General features: G+C 34.2%; 5 protein-coding genes across 7 annotated transcripts; 3 read left to right on the plus strand and 2 right to left on the minus strand.

The window, feature by feature from the left end:
• Window positions 1–82: 82 nt before the first annotated feature.
• LOC140808975 (glutathione synthetase, chloroplastic-like) lies at window positions 83–5,153 on the minus strand. 2 transcript variants are annotated; one of them, XM_073166395.1, is made up of 12 exons: window positions 4,695–5,153; window positions 4,145–4,314; window positions 3,793–3,868; window positions 2,767–2,897; window positions 1,861–1,983; window positions 1,707–1,787; window positions 1,501–1,581; window positions 1,353–1,422; window positions 1,123–1,244; window positions 744–883; window positions 472–664; window positions 83–402 (listed from the first exon to the last, which is right to left on the minus strand). In XM_073166395.1, the coding sequence occupies exons 1-12, from the start codon at window positions 5,001–5,003 to the stop codon at window positions 279–281; spliced, it is 1,620 nt and encodes a 539-aa protein (XP_073022496.1). In that variant the 5' UTR covers window positions 5,004–5,153; the 3' UTR covers window positions 83–278. The 2 variants fall into 2 exon arrangements, with proteins under 2 accessions (XP_073022496.1, XP_073022495.1); XM_073166394.1 differs by having other exon boundaries at window positions 1,501–1,576; window positions 1,702–1,787.
• A 952-nt stretch (window positions 5,154–6,105) lies between these two features.
• On the minus strand, window positions 6,106–7,454 carry LOC140810521 (putative clathrin assembly protein At1g14910). The gene has a single exon (XM_073168359.1). The coding sequence runs from the start codon at window positions 7,408–7,410 to the stop codon at window positions 6,106–6,108; it is 1,305 nt and encodes a 434-aa protein (XP_073024460.1). The 5' UTR covers window positions 7,411–7,454.
• Window positions 7,455–9,409: 1,955 nt separating this feature from the next.
• Window positions 9,410–11,760, plus strand: LOC140808986 (protein PLANT CADMIUM RESISTANCE 2-like). 2 transcript variants are annotated; one of them, XM_073166411.1, is made up of 4 exons: window positions 9,410–10,824; window positions 10,961–11,032; window positions 11,252–11,464; window positions 11,575–11,760. In XM_073166411.1, the coding sequence occupies exons 1-4, from the start codon at window positions 10,611–10,613 to the stop codon at window positions 11,655–11,657; spliced, it is 582 nt and encodes a 193-aa protein (XP_073022512.1). In that variant the 5' UTR covers window positions 9,410–10,610; the 3' UTR covers window positions 11,658–11,760. The 2 variants fall into 2 exon arrangements, with proteins under 2 accessions (XP_073022512.1, XP_073022513.1); XM_073166412.1 differs by having other exon boundaries at window positions 10,693–10,828.
• Window positions 9,847–10,322, plus strand: LOC140810522 (uncharacterized). The gene is made up of 2 exons (XM_073168360.1): window positions 9,847–10,077; window positions 10,167–10,322. The coding sequence occupies exons 1-2, from the start codon at window positions 9,847–9,849 to the stop codon at window positions 10,320–10,322; spliced, it is 387 nt and encodes a 128-aa protein (XP_073024461.1).
• A 1,697-nt stretch (window positions 11,761–13,457) lies between the features above and the next one.
• On the plus strand, window positions 13,458–14,713 carry LOC140808984 (protein PLANT CADMIUM RESISTANCE 2-like). Its single transcript, XM_073166410.1, has 4 exons — window positions 13,458–13,705; window positions 13,871–13,942; window positions 14,090–14,302; window positions 14,548–14,713. The coding sequence occupies exons 1-4, from the start codon at window positions 13,480–13,482 to the stop codon at window positions 14,622–14,624; spliced, it is 588 nt and encodes a 195-aa protein (XP_073022511.1). The 5' UTR covers window positions 13,458–13,479; the 3' UTR covers window positions 14,625–14,713.
• The last annotated feature ends 1,011 nt before the right edge of the window (window positions 14,714–15,724 follow it).

Consider the following 15,724-nt stretch of genomic DNA (forward strand, 5'->3'; position numbering starts at 1 on the left):
GCCTATTTTATTTACTTATCGTCCTATTTTATAGACACACACACACACACAAACATACAATCTTGCACGAAAAGCTCAAGAGCCGGATCAATTTGTTCGCACCATCTTGCCTTAAAAGTTGAACCAAGTTCAGAATCAGCACTTTGAGCCGTACTTTTAAATTGCTCATCAATGTCAAAGCCTCTTTCATATCTTTTCCACTATTACTCTCTATTCCGTAAGTTTAAAAAAACAGACAACCTGAAAACCCGATCAACATAGCCACCAAATCTCACTACTCAAACTAAATACACGCTGTCTAAAACTGCAAAACCAGCTGCAACGCCGCCCTCATTTGAAGATGAGACCTTCGTTCGCATCAAGTAACCAGAATGCTCGTTCATGATAACGTTTTTTTTGTTCCTGCAAAAAAATTCAAGTTGTGTATATATACTCATTTAATTATTCTTTTCTGGTTGCTAGAGTTGTCACCTTAAATACGCTGCATACACCCCAAGTTCGGATACAACGTTGTCTTGAAAAGAAACGCCTTCTCGCATTAGAATTGCAGGAGAGATGGCTGGAAAAATCCTCTGCATAAGAATATAGGCTGCACTTTCCTCATTGCCGACCCTCTCCATTCTTTCGAGGGCCAACTTCAAATCATCTCCATATATATTGTTGCCTAAATTGAAAAGTTGAAAAATCGTCAATGATTATAGCAATGATTTGCAGTAGTCTTGATAACAAGTCTGAACTCGGACCTCCGCCTTCCCGTTGAGGTTTCATGATGTAGTATCCAGGTCTCTTGATTGCATCCTTGATAATGTTTGAGTCGTCTAGACTCCACAACCCAGCAAAGCATTTTCGTACTTTGGCAATGTCATCTTTGTTTTCAAGAAACCTGCTAGGAGAAACAGAGAAAACTCATCAGAGAATGCATTGAAGGTACAGATTACAAAAGCTCGAGAAGTCACAAAACCTTTGTGAACTCTTTCTTGCCCTTGATTCCAAATACAAGGTAACAGCTTGAATAAATTTGAAACTCAAAGAAAAGAACATAATTCATATTGAGGAACCAAAACCTTCACTGAATATATTTACTAATATTTTGCATTTACAAAACTGTTGTAGATGTATCACCGTTCGAGTATATTGGGTTTTGCCAGCTCTTGTTGAATCTTCTTGGTGCCAGCCAAATGATAAGAAATTGAAGGACATTTGACCGCTGATGATTGTTCCATCAGTAAACGAGCTTTCCATTCCTACCAAGTACCATGAGAACTTTAATTCAGGCGAATAGAATAAACACTGGCTATATCAGTTCCACTGATTCTAAAGAGGAGACACAAAGCAAAGACAAGTTGACTCACCAATTCTGAAGGATAATCAGTTGGAGCATAGCCGGCTCTAAAATAAACCACTGCAACTGATTCACCATCCCTACAAGTGTAGCTCTAAAGGCTCAAGCAGAAAAACTACCAAATTTGAGGTAATATTCAAGTCTCATTTAACGCTTACACAATAAGTGTTCCATCTGGCAGAAGCTGTCCTTGTGCATCAATCTCCGCCAATGTCTTTCTAATGCTTCTAACATGATACGTATTATCTAGCTAAGGATACATCTCTGGGGGAAATCTAAAAAAATAAAAAATAAAAAAGAGGATAATGATACATAAAAATGCGGTAAATGGTAAGTTCAGCATTCATGACATGAAAATGGATATCTTTCCTTTAATACTGTGCAAAGCCAATGTTGATCATACATGTTCCGTTCTTCGGTTTGAACCACGACCATAACCACAGCACTGAATAGCATGTTAATTAAGATGGTGATAAGAAAATTCAGGGAGAGAAACAGCATATTATAAGTTAACCAACCTTGGGTTATTATACTCGGTCCAAGATTTAGCCAGTGCCTCCGCAAACTGACCAACCGTGTTATTTCGTGGAACCCGTCCGGGATCTAATGCGAGGTGCTGCTTGAACTGTTGAAGCAGGCTCCTGAAAATAACGAAACCCCTCTTTATATTCACCTAATTTGAATTGTGAATAATTTGTGGGTAATAGATAACCCACACAGCGAACTAAATGCAAGGGCGATATTTTCCAATACAAAATGCGCAATAACAAATTGGCGAAGCTGTTCCCCTCCACATTCTCTTCCTATCTTTTCTATTACTGCACCCAACCTCTTTCTCAACCAATGGAAACCCTTATTTTTATAACAGAATCCAAAAGCTGCAAAACTGACATCCTAGAATGTTCTTTAGTACTATAAACTGCTGCAACAAAAACTGACAACAGTTTATTTAAGAGTCATCAGAATCTAAAATGACACATAAACCACCACAGGACTGTAGAGGATCCAAATTATCCTAAACTTTAAATTATTACAAGTATTCCACTCTTTACGTTATATATCAGAGGTCTTATCATTTTCTGTTCATCACAACATTTTAGGTGTTTACAACAAATTTACCAGGAAATAACAGATAAAGTCCTATTGGAAGAAACACGTTTAGAGGAACAAATAATATTTTTGTGCCAGATTCTAGCTCAACAAAAAACCAAAAAATTGTAAGCAATAGTTCCTTGAGCTTAGTTGAAAAGAATTATAATGCCTCGGGAGTAATGTTTTAGATGCAATAAACATTAATATGAATAATATAATTGAAAATAACAAGTCATAAACTATGAATAATATGATGGAAAACGACGGCACATAAAGAAATTAAGAATATTATCTAATAAAAATGATGGAAATACGAAAATCCCCTGAATAACCTGTGAAGTTCACTAACAAGACAGCTCAGTCCAGGAAAGGAAGATGAAATTGTGTTGAGCTCTATTTGGAGAAGTAGATTTGTTTTTTCGTCCAGCATATAGTCTGAACGATGTAGTCCTAAGCGTATATCCTAAATATAAAGTATCTAAAAATCAGTACTATCTACTTCATTTAATGTCCACAAGAGATCTCATCAAATCTAGTTTAGTTTGCAATAAGATGGACAAAATAAAGTTGAGCTGTGAGTTATGAATATTTTAATAAAGTGCAAGGAAAAGATAATTAAAGATAACAATTAAAAGAAGAAGAAAATGCCAAAAAGAAACATTGATAGACCTAAAAGTCTGACAATCCTTCTTCCCAAGAGTATGTAGGCACTCTGAGTATGAGTAGCAAATTATGCAATTTGTATACCATGAATTCAAAAATTAGTTTCCGTTCACCAAATTTAAGTTGAACATAGACATTTTTGTTCACTTGATATTTGAGTTCTACTAGTACTTCCACAACGCCAGGGGGGTTGGGGTGGAGGTGGGGCAGGGGTTCATTGCTTAATGTCCCAATGGTGGCATCATGGATAAGGAAACATAAATTCTAAAAAAAATAATTATGCCTATTACTTGAATGAAAAGGAATTTTTTTTAATAGTTTCTACATTTGCGAAACAAAATTAACATTTAGGCAAATTATCACCAGCAACCATTTAACTATTTTCCACTAATTATTTGAACTTAATCAAAAGAAACTAAAATTAAAATCGCAGAAAGGACTTGATTGAACTGAAAAGGGTTAATTTACAATCTTTAACGTAGTAATTCTTTCCACCTAACTATATGTCAAAGAAGAATAAACCCAGCCTGTTGGATTACTTTCTACTCTTTACTTTTTTAATAGAACAATTTACCTCAATCTTCTTTTCCACAAAATTTGCAATCTAAAAAAGTAACATACTTCTAAAAAAACATCATTATAACAAAACCTACTTCAATTAGTTTCGGGAGAAGTAAATGTAGACATGAAGATACCTCTATCTTGTTGCTGTCTAAGATCGTGGCATGAATATCCAGGAGTCTAGATGTAAAAGCATCCACTCTCTTGGTTCTAGAAAGAGAAGGTGAGCAATGCAATTAGTGCAGTGAAACAAAAAAACAGAAAAGGAAAAAAAAAATACATAAAAGATAAAACTATGCATTACTCGGTTCAACCAACACTTGACAAAAATATATTTCGGGTCAGTTAGGACACACAATCACTTAAAAATTATGGCAAACCACATCGCTAAATATGCATTTGTGCCATCCATCAGTTGTAGGTAAATGGTGAATGAATGAATGGATACACAAAGAAATGTTTCACTTAGATCAAGAATGCTTCAACCTAGAGAGTGAATCCTGTAGGAATTTCCCATCCAAGCTCACACGGTCAATGAGTTCATTGAAAATCGGAGCAACTTCACAAGCTTGCTTCCAACAGCTTTCAGGAAACGGCAGAGGCAGCAAAGATATTGGAGCATGAACCAGGCCGACTCCAGGAACTCTTCCTGATCTCTGCAAGTTCATAAACATTAAAACTAAAACCAGCTAATCATTCAGCTGAAGAGATGTCTGATCGAAATTAAATTAGAAACATACAGCGGCATTGAACTAAATCAGCTAATATATATATCAGGCATCAAATGATTAATTTTGAAACCGAAAAGCAAGACGATCAGATACTAGCCTCACCATTCACTGCAAAAATTCAACTAAAAATAAGAAGGAAAAAAATTTAAACAACACCATTCTTTACTCGGATTAATACCAACTAATGACGGTATAAACAACGATAATAATACACATAACTTCTTAGTATTCAAGTAAACAAAAAAGGATAATGCTAAAAAAAATGGAAAAGAAATTATACTATCAGCTATTTACTCATTTTCAACCTGCGAATTCCTGTCCCCAACAAGAAGTCCACGAAGAGAACTCCAAACCAGAGCATCATAAGCCATTTCCTGAACCAACTTTGAGTCGATTTTGTGAGGATCAAAGATTAGTTTTTGATTCTCAATCTCTTCACTTCGGCCGCATTTCAATGGAGTCACCGATGAAGGCAAACTCTTCGCCATGGAAATTTGCATGGGTTCTATAAAATGGACTTGAAAAAAACCGATCTTGGGATTGGAAAGACGAGGCAATTTTGATTTATGATGAACAAGTGTGGTAGGTGAGGATATTGTGATAGCTGAAAGCATGAAGAAAGCGAAGTGGAAGATCTTACTTTACTGCCTTTTCTTGTTCAGTTTCTTGGATTCGACGGAATAGTTTGGCGTGTCCTTGAGTCGCTTCGGCCGCCACTGTGGCTGTGGGGGGAAACGATGGGTGGAGGCCGGTACCATTAATTTATTTTAAATTATATTAATTAATATTAATATTAGAGTGATGCTACACGTACATCTATATTTGTACATCAACATGTACAACACACAAAATTCAATGCAAAAATTCAATTTGTCAAAATTTCGCAATACATTGGATACAAAATCTCACGATATAATAGTAAAATCTCGCGATATAATGATTGTAAATATCGCTATAACGATATATTGGTTGTACCTTTAGCATTATTCTTAATATTATTATAATAATCACTAATCTTATGTAATTCGCGGTTTTTGAAACTTGTACATATAATGGTTTTTCAGCTCAATTAGTTTGTATGAAGTTGTTGGATTTTCTTATTTTTTAACATTTATATTAGTTTAATTGAAATATTAATTAAAATATATGGATCATGTTTAATTAGTTTAATTGAAATATTAACTAAAATATATGGACCATGTTTAAAATTATGAATTTATCCTGAAAATTTTGAATTCAAATTTCATGAAATTTATTGGAGAAAAAAATCACATTGCATCCAAACTTTTTTTAAACACATCTTATTTAATAGTCATGATGTCCATCTACCTATTTAATCTGGATCAGAAGACTCAAATATAAACTTGCTTGATAAGAATAAAATTAAAGAGAGTAGATCTCTTGTGAAACGGTCTCACGAATTTTTATCTGTGATACGGATCAATCCTACCGATACTCACAAAAAATGTAATATTCTTAGAATAAAAAGTAATATTTTTTCATGAATGGCCCAAATAAGATATCTGTCTCACAAAATACGACTCGTGAAATCGTCTCACACAAATTTTTGTCAATTAAATATTGTTTACTACCGATTAATTACTTCACTTGTTTGATAAGAAGATATTTAGATGTGCTGTTGAAACTAAAGATTTTTCCAACAAATATTTCAATAATAGAAAAGATGGCTAAATAAAGGAAGTCGTGTTATTTTCATCAAAGTCCCCAAGAGCGAATAGGGGTATTCGGGCAAGATCCGTGAAAGAAATTTGTTCTATGTGGCTGATAAAAAGGATTTGGAGTTTGAAGAACATATGGGTTATACACTTCCATCTGCCAATCGTTCCTTGAATCCATGCATGGATTAGTGCTAATGGATGCTTCCAAAAGATCTTCCCAAGTACCATCACTTGTACTGATTTCATCATGAACTTCCGCTTTTATCAAGGGCTCCAGTTCTATATCTTTCTCTACTTGAATATCATCAAACAGCCGTTTGTCTTGCCAGCCGGATACAACAAGCTTTTCGCTAGAGTCGTCCGTGAAGCTCAATGGGGATGGCACGTTGGACGTGAGAGTCGACACATTCGAGGATGATTGATCAGTTAAGGACCACATCCCATTGAGAAATGTTTCGAGTGCTCGTATTTGGATTTCTGGGATTCGTTCGATTAAAGGATATTCGTAGAATCCACAATATCCCATAGACTTGCAGAAATCGTGATATTTGGACAGTTTTTCAGCTTGAAATGATGCTTTCTTGTAGATTCCAAAGGCTGCTAAGCTACTCCGATATGGTAACTGGATCAGATTATCTAAGATAATAGAAATCTGACTTTTGAAAGTGGCGTAACACATAAAACTATCGCGGATTATGTGCTTCATGGCGGACTGGATGAGGAAGCTCCTCGAAGCTGCACCCGCGGGGTGACAGTCGATGCAACGGTCCATCAGACTTTGGAGTTGAGGCAAGGTTTCTATCATATTTCCCACGTCTTTGAATTTGTACGTCAGCGTTTCTTCATCTTGAGCACTTTGTTCCAACATTTCAGAAGAAACGCAAGTGATGGTTTCATCTAGCAGCCTTGCGTATGATCTTACAAAAGCAGTGTAGTATTTAGAAGCCGAGGATGAGCTGTCTTGGAAGTTACACGGGTAGAGCGACAATAACCGTTGGGTTCGAGCCCACAACAGTTCAGCCCTGAGGCGGCTGTCATCTGGCAATGACCGAAGGAGTCGGTGGAGGAGGACCAAACACTTGAGGGCGACTAGCCACGATTGTGTCTTGGCGAACCGCCGAGAAAAGCTGAGGGAGAACGCACGGTTCGACGACGGCGAGACAGAAAAAGTCTTCAAGAATTGGTGGACATACCTATCCGGTATTGGGAAGTCGTCGTGGGATGTTGCTTTGACAATGGTGAGATCAATGTCACAAAAGCCCCCGATGGTTGCAATCTTGGCATAGCTAACGCAGGAGTGCTCTCTTAGAGAGGTGAAGACTTGACGAATTCTCCTATTCATTGTGTCAAATTTTGTGGGTAAGATCTTCGGAGGGCTTAATTTAGACCGAGATAATTATGGAAATTTAAGGTTTTGAAACCTAAGAATTAACGTCCATAAGTAGATCTTTATATTATTTTGTGATAAGTCCACAGATTATGACAAATGGAATTTTAGGACAGAGCGGGGATCACAAGAAGAATAGCATACAAGATTTGAGGTAGTAGACGAATGCCGTACTACTAATTATGGATTTCGTTCATTTTGATTTGTAATTTTCATTTTTTAATAATATAATCCAATTTTTTAATCGTAAAAATTAAATTTAACCGATATGGTTAATTTTTTTTTATTAAAGAACTGAATATTCACGATATTCTTTAACATATGTTTAGATAATCAGTTCAATTACGTCATGAATTATTTTCTTCCTCACGTCAAACTTTAAAACTGTCACAAACCAAAACATAAAATGCATTCAAATGATTCGGTTTTGGTTCCAACATTTTTCGATTGGAATTGAAAGCATAGGTTCTTAAATAGGTACGACAAGCCTAGTTTCCCATATGTTGACTTCAGTGGAATATCAACAAGAAATTTTTTTGAGTAATTATTATTTTTAGGGGAAATAGTCATTTCGATCTTGTAAATTCCACCGTTTTTGGATTTAGTCCTATATAAAGTAAGATTATGGTCATGTAATTTTAATTTTTGTGTTATTTTAGTCCAATTTGCACCAAAGTAAGTTAATTTGACCGTAAATTGCTGACTAGCCGACGGAATTAGCATTATTTTATCAGTGGTGGCTGACACATAAGATAACTAATAAATATAAGGTCATCCACAATAAGAAAAATATTTCCTTTAAATATTTTTGGATCCCATAATCCACATCATCAATCAAATATTTTTCTACTCAAATATCTCATATTTCACAATCAAATATTCACACCAATCAAATATTTATGGATCCCACTGTCACTTTAATTAATATTTTATTTCCATTTAAATAAAATCATTTAACCACTTTAATTACTTTCATCTATATATATTACAGATTTTTGGATTTTTTCTCCACTTGAATTTTCGTCGATATTTGGAGAGTTCAAAAGATCACTAAAAAATGTATTGGAACTATTATCCATTCCAAAAAAAATTTGTGAGAGAAATACGTAGGATGTTGAAAAAACGAATTTTAGTTTTTTACAAACTTATGTATTTATAGACTAAAATTTGAACGTTACCTAATGTTCAAATCCCAACATTCAAAACCCAACGTTCTTAATTGATCAACGAAAATAAAATTGTACAGAAAAAACTTCTCAAGTTTTGGATATTGGTCGACCAATGTTTTGTTTTGGTCGACCAAAACCAACAATACAATTTGTCGACCACATTGGTGACCAATTGTTTGGTGACCAATTGTTTTGGTCGACCAAAACAATTGGTCACCACCAATTGGTCGACCACTTGGTCACCAATTGTTTTGGTCGACCAATGTGGTATGGTCGACCAATGTTTTGTTCTGGTCGACCAAATTCGACCAATGATTCCATTTAATTGTTCACTACATGGGTCTGACGCGCGAGTACAATGCACGCACGCATGTCAAGTCAGCGTGAACTCACGCTGGCTTGAAGAAATTAAAAAAAAAATGAAATACCCTGTTACAAATTCCTAGACGCTCCAATGGTGAATATTGAGTATTTGGAGTTATTTTGATGACATGGCACAAGAAATACCTACTATTGTGGGTGCCCTAATAACTTGCCAACTGGATAATGCAAAAAGGTGATTTGGTTCTTGACTTTAGTTTTAAAATATTTTTAACTGCGACCAGGTTTGAACCGAGTAATAGCAGAAAACCCACTCTATGTAATTGGAAAAAGAACCCCGATCGGGCAAATTAATATAGCCCGATTCACTTGGATCGATCCGGACGAACGGTTGACCTCCACCGGCGCTACATGCATTTTATTTTACAGTCAAAATGGCCAGTCCAGTCTGGTCTCTATACCACAGAATCACAGCGGGAAAAAAACGACTGCCTCGAAAGAAGAAATCTTCTTCTTCGAATTGTGAAAGCTTACTTGCATTTCAAAATTTTCAACTGTTTATCCATTTTCAATGAATTATTATTCATTTATGTCTTACAATGTCTGCTACTTTTTCCTCGTCTTCCTTTCGTTTCTCCACTTATCTTCTTCCATAGTTCCGCAAAAGAAAATCTCATCATTTTCAGTCTCCGACTCTCCATGGCTTCCGACCCAAAACCAAATCATAATCTCCCCGATTTCCACCTTCGCCTCTGGTTTTCTACCTCTCCCCAGCTCCCAAAACCTCTACATGTTCTCAGTATGGTTCTAACACGTCTCACAAGACGCTGTCGTTTGCTCCGCTAATATCTTTTCTTCTGTTTCCGCTTCCGGTTCTTTGATCATATCTTCCTCCCGTGAGATGCTGCTGGTGAATTCTTCAACTGATAGGAGGAACTCCTGGCCCTTTCGGGCTGTTGACCGTGTGAATGGGAGTGGGCTTTCGTTGCTTTCTACTGGGAGTCTTGTTTATGGTGATTTTCAAAGTTTTTATTTTCCGTCTGATACGATTCTTCCTGGTCAAAATATTAATGGGACTGTTCTTATATCGAAAAATGGTAAGTTCATGTTTGATTCGAGGAAGCTCTTTTTGGTGAGTAACTAATGATATTTTACTGGACTAATCTTGGTAATTTTTCTTTTCAAAGTTTGGATGAGTATGGGATTTTGGTATATGGTCAGAATTCTATTTATTGTGCGATGGATTTTGACGTGACAATGTTGAGAAAATTGAGTCTTGATGATGATGGAAATCTTAGGCTTTATAGTTTTGATTTCGGGTCAAGACAATGGCTTTTAGGGTGGCAAGCTGTGTACTATTCACGGAACTTGTGGTGAAAACTCTCTCAACTTCTTGTGTTTGCCCCCCTGGATTCAAGAAAGCAGCGCATGACTCGATATTAATAATTCCAGCTACGTGTAAAAACCCGAGGATGAACGAATTTGTAGGCCAACTCAATATTAATAATTCCAGCCAAGTGTACCACCAATGTATCAATCTTTCGCTTGACTTGGTCATTATAACTATTTAACTACCAAACGTCGAACTTTTAGCCTTGCATTGCACATTTACTTTAATGTTCCTGTGATTTTTGTTTTTTGCTTTGGACCATTCATTGTGAAATCATGGATCATACAAAATCTCTAACAACCTCACCTCCACGACCGCCGCCACCTCCACCACCGGATATGGGAGTACCGATCCAATCTTCTAACTATCAATTTATCAGTAACATCCAACCACAGCGCCCTCCATCGGCAATGCTAAATGTTCATGGTGGCATCGCGCCAGGACCGTGGTCTACTGGTCTCTGCGATTGCTTCTCCGATATCAACAATTGTAGGTCAATATTTTTCGTTTATAATACACGTTAATGTATGTATTTATAAATTTAACTTGTACCCAATGATTATTTGATTTGCTTTTTAAATTTAATTTTAATTCTATTTACTAATTATATAGTATTTTTTTGTAGGTTGCATTACTTTTTGGTGTCCATGCATAACATTTGGCCAAGTTGCTGATATCTTAGACCGAGGATCTTCTTGTAAGTGTATACATTTAAATTTTTTGAGTAACCCTTCTATAATTTTACCAATGTGTTTCAAATTCTACACCCGATCCATGTAGAACTCAAAAATATCGCGCAACTTTCGGGCTAACTTAGAATTCGAGTTCTCTACCAAAATATGTATGTAAGTACATTCTATCTACAGATTTGTAGAGGGGAAATATAAAACAAAATTTTATGAAAAATTTGGTGCAGCATGCGGAATGAATGGAGCACTATATGCTGTAATTGGGTTGGCCACGGGATGTTCCTGTATATACTCGTGCTTCTACCGATCAAAGATGCGAGCCCAGTACGTGCTGCCGGAGACTCCTTGCGGTGATTGTCTTGTCCATTTTTGCTGCGAGTGGTGCGCGTTGTGTCAAGAATATCGCGAGCTCAAAAGCCGTGGATTCGACATGCATCTAGGTATGTACGTATGTCAATTTTTTCTTGGGAAAAAGTCGACATATAATACAATCTACAGTTTTAGCGACGTTTGTATGTTTTTATTAATAAAGACGTTGAAAATGGTGTAGGATGGCAAGGAAGTGTTGAAAAATACAACCAAGGAATGCCAACGGCGGCTCCATACGTTGAAGGAGGAATGGGACGTCAATGAGCTGTATTATATATATGTATATATGCATGTGAAATCAATTTTTCTTTGAAACATTCGAAAGGATTGCTTATATGAGATTAAATGATACGTGCATTAATCGAGATTCTAATATTTGTTTATTTAGTATTTCAGTTTAAATTATTTATATTGCATTTGTTTCATCTTTTTTATTTTAATTTCAATTTAATTTATTCAGCTTTTTGTTAAAGTTGATTAAAAAGTGTTCTTGAAGTAGATTTGTAATATATTGATTTCTGTCGGACGATATTCGTATTTGTTATTAAAATTTGACATATAAACTTGCAATAATATTGTGTTTAAAGATATTCATTTGTTATACATTATTGTGCTGAAAAGTCTCGATCAACTAGATTATACAGAAAATCGTTATTTTCATAATGAGAATATTTGTATTAACTAAGAACTTAAGATAAAAAGACAAATAACAAACAATAAATTTTCATTTTTATTTATTATATTAACTAATTTTATCTCAAATAAAATCGCTTCCACGTGCAATACATGTTTTTATGTGTGTGTGTGTGTCAAATCAATTTTTTTTTTATAAGAACTCATGTTAAAAAAAAATTGAAATGAAAATTGAAAAACTAAAAACTTTATGATTATTAATTATTTTTTTAACATAAATTGAATTTTTCATGTAAAAAAAGAAAAGAAATAGGGGGATAAAACAAAAGGAAGGGTATTTCGGATGACAACAATTTGTGTGAAACGATCTCAAGGGTATTATTTTGTGAGACGGATCTCTTATTTGGGTTATTTATGAAAAAATATTACTTTTTATGCTAAGAATATTATTTTTTATTGTGAATATCGCTAGGGTTAACCCGTTTTACAGATAAAGATTCGTGAGATCGTCTCGCAAGAGACCTACTCATTTCGAGTTACATAAATAAACTAATTTGTCTTTTGGATTTTGTGAGCTGTTTTTTTCTTTTATCTATTGGTTTTTCTTACATACTGAACACATTCGAAAAAGGAAAAAAGATAAAATTTAATTTATATGAAGATGAATTAATTATGTTTAGAGTTTTTTTAAGAGGAAATCGGAGATAAATCCTCTTTCTGAAACAAATTTTAATGTTTTGTTTGCACTCCCTGACAATAGAATTTTATATAATTATAAATTTAAAATGATATAATAAATTTAACAAAAAGAAAATAAAACCGCCGGTCTAGCAATTGAAATGGAAAAGGAACTCAACATAAAGTGAAAAATAAAATATTAGTCTCTAGAGATTCAAAAGGTTACGTGCATGACTGATCCATCCTGTATCATGAATTCCATTATAATATTATTTATACTGTAGGAACTCAACTAATATGGACTAGAAATTTGTTCCCAAACTAAGTTTGAAATTTTACTTTTCGAATTTCGGATTACTAAATTAAATTCAAAACATATGTTCTTCTAGTAGTTATACGCAAGTAAATGTTGTGTTTTGGTGGTGGAAAAAAGATCAGGTGTTTAATTTATTGTTTGAATTTTCAATATCCAAAACAAATTAATTACTCAAACTCATCTTTTTATACATTTGACTGTTTTGAATTCAAAATGCGTGTAGGATATATGAATCTATCAATCTTGACTAATTCTATTTCACACGTAATTAAATAAATCAATGGACTTGTAATTTATATATATATATATATATATATATATATATATATATATATATATATATATATATATATTAACCGCGTTGATTAATATAAATGAAGTCTATATAAACAAAATCTTGTGCCTCTCAACAAATTTCATTATCATTAAATCTAGGTTATAATTAATTCTTTCGACAAAATGAATTATTACGATGCAAAAGCTCAGCCACCACCGTCAGCACCGCCAAGTTACGACCAACCACAATCGGTGATGGGAATACCAGTCCAATCTCCAAGTAGCTATCCATTTCTAGAAAACATCCAACCGATGGGGAGTTCACCGTCGCCGCTAAACGCCCACAGCAGCGGTATTCCTGGGCAATGGTCCACCGGTCTATGTGACTGCTGCTCCGATGTTAATAGTTGTAAGTTATCATTTAATTTTGATATGTAACAAATTAGTAGAAGGATTCGTGTATATAATATAATATAACTTGTATTTATAATACTGTCTTATGTTAAATTCAAAAAAGTAAAGCACGTGCATTATTTAATAGTAATTATGGATTTTTTTTTTTTTTTTGTTTCAGGTTGCATGACATGTTGGTGTCCATGTATAACATTTGGACAGGTTGCTGAGATTGTAGACAAAGGATCCCCTAGTAAGTAAATAAACTAAATTATTTAAGGAAATTTTTTGCTAGTATTTTCTAAATAAATTACAATTATTAAGTTATCATTATATAAATTTTATAGTGGGAATTAAATATATAATTGTAATATATATAAATCTCTTCCCCCAAGTTTAGGCTGTGGAATGAGTGGAGGGCTATATGGTCTCATTGGCTTTGTGACGGGGTGTTGCTGCATATACTCGTGCTTCTATCGGTCCAAGTTGAGAAAGCAGTATTTGCTGCCGGAGAGCCCATGCAACGATTTCCTCGTCCACTGCTGCTGTGAGTCGTGCGCGCTGTGTCAAGAATATCGTGAGCTTCAACATCGTGGATTCGACATGTCTCTAGGTAACTAATTATTTCAAATTTTTTGTGTATACATATATTTTTATTCATAACAACTGACAAAAATTTAGTCGAGCATGACGAAAATCGTATATTGTGAAAAAGTGTATAAAAACTTTGAATTATTTTAGTAGATTTAAATTTCAACCATTTTGGATATTTTGTTATACAAATTAATTAAAAAATTTGTTTAAGAACGTACTGGATCTGTGTCTTATTAATAATTTTACTTGTGATATTGTTTACAGGATGGCATGGAAATGTTGAAAAACAGAGCCAAGGAATGGCAATGACGGCCCCCTCTGTTGGAGGAATGGGTAGATAATTAAGTTGGAAACAATTATTTCTTTTTATTACATTATATTGTAAAACAATAAATTTATAAATACCATCTTTCCATTTAAAGATTTTTTTTTAAAAAAAATTAATTATTTTTTCTATTCTAATTTCTTGTCCGTCCTACATCATTCTTTTTTTTTTTAAAAAAAAAAAAAATCCTCCATCAAATATGAGTTGAAAAGTAAAGAATTTTCGATATTCAATAGACAAACTTTGGTTCAAAAGAGAGAGAAATTTGAGAGGGAAAAAGCAGCTTCAGGCATGGATTTATTATGATTATTGTTTTGCGCGTGATTGTCGTTGCTTTTGTCTCCCCCGACACGTCTCTCCTTGTGCTTCTTGATTTTCTCTTCGCGTAATGTAAATATAAAATTTCATTTTTTTTAAAATATACACATATGCAATATTAAATATTTTGATTAATTTGAGATTCACATACAATTTTATCTATTTAATAAAAACATCGTTTTTATTATTTTTCAATTTTGACAAGTCAATAGGTTATGCAAGGAAGAATTGGTACTTCTATTCAGATGGTATTCGAGTTGATATAGAATGTGAATATTTAACTGATGTTTAAGAGTTTGATTTTTCATATTAACGCTTATATCGGATGATCATGTCACACATCATCTATCAGTACGATCACACCAAAAGACAACGATCATGAATTTCATCATCGTAAAAAAAGGTGTATCCACAATACATTAAAAATTATCCAAAAGCTACAAATAAACTCACCCAATCAATAACAATATATGTCAGAAGCACGAATAACCAAAGAGCTAAATTTCGCCTTATCGTTAAATCGAAGGCTAACCCTCCTGTGAAATTTAAATCGGGCTAAAAATCGTATATATTATTAATACTTGTAGCTAAAACCCAATGAGACATTAATGGAAGTTTCAACTTTAAATTTGAAAACTCACTAGATTTTAAGCCTTTGATAAATTTAAAATTAAATATTGCTAGAGTTTCTTGAGCTTAGAAAAGGAATATAAAAACAAATCTTAAAAGTGCCTCGAGAGCCATAATATTAGTCTTCCAGCCTATGCCCGGCTCCCATCCCCACCCGCAAGCTATTTT

The sequence above is a fragment of the Primulina eburnea genome, chromosome 13 (assembly GCF_022965805.1).
Source record: "Primulina eburnea isolate SZY01 chromosome 13, ASM2296580v1, whole genome shotgun sequence".
Classification (NCBI taxonomy): domain Eukaryota; kingdom Viridiplantae; phylum Streptophyta; class Magnoliopsida; order Lamiales; family Gesneriaceae; genus Primulina; species Primulina eburnea.

What these genes read in the sequence shown, in the direction of transcription:
- LOC140808984 (XM_073166410.1), top strand. Translation starts at nt 13,480, where the DNA reads ATGAATTATTACGATGCAAAAGCTCAGCCACCACCGTCAGCACCGCCA. An exon ending in TGTAGACAAAGGATCCCCTA is followed by an intron (nt 13,943 to 14,089) that starts GTAAGTAAATAA and finishes CCCCAAGTTTAG; the next exon opens with GCTGTGGAATGAGTGGAGGG. An exon ending in TGGATTCGACATGTCTCTAG is followed by an intron (nt 14,303 to 14,547) that starts GTAACTAATTAT and finishes TATTGTTTACAG; the next exon opens with GATGGCATGGAAATGTTGAA.
- LOC140808986 (XM_073166411.1), top strand. Translation starts at nt 10,611, where the DNA reads ATGGATCATACAAAATCTCTAACAACCTCACCTCCACGACCGCCGCCA. An exon ending in CTTCTCCGATATCAACAATT is followed by an intron (nt 10,825 to 10,960) that starts GTAGGTCAATAT and finishes ATTTTTTTGTAG; the next exon opens with GTTGCATTACTTTTTGGTGT. An exon ending in TGGATTCGACATGCATCTAG is followed by an intron (nt 11,465 to 11,574) that starts GTATGTACGTAT and finishes AAAATGGTGTAG; the next exon opens with GATGGCAAGGAAGTGTTGAA.
- LOC140808975 (XM_073166395.1), bottom strand. Translation starts at nt 5,003, where the DNA reads ATGCTTTCAGCTATCACAATATCCTCACCTACCACACTTGTTCATCAT. An exon ending in ACCGAGTATAATAACCCAAG is followed by an intron (nt 1,788 to 1,860) that starts GTTGGTTAACTT and finishes CATGCTATTCAG; the next exon opens with TGCTGTGGTTATGGTCGTGG. An exon ending in AAACCCAATATACTCGAACG is followed by an intron (nt 884 to 1,122) that starts GTGATACATCTA and finishes TTCTCCTAGCAG; the next exon opens with GTTTCTTGAAAACAAAGATG.
- LOC140810521 (XM_073168359.1), bottom strand. Translation starts at nt 7,410, where the DNA reads ATGAATAGGAGAATTCGTCAAGTCTTCACCTCTCTAAGAGAGCACTCC.
- LOC140810522 (XM_073168360.1), top strand. Translation starts at nt 9,847, where the DNA reads ATGCTGCTGGTGAATTCTTCAACTGATAGGAGGAACTCCTGGCCCTTT. An exon ending in ATTCGAGGAAGCTCTTTTTG is followed by an intron (nt 10,078 to 10,166) that starts GTGAGTAACTAA and finishes GTATATGGTCAG; the next exon opens with AATTCTATTTATTGTGCGAT.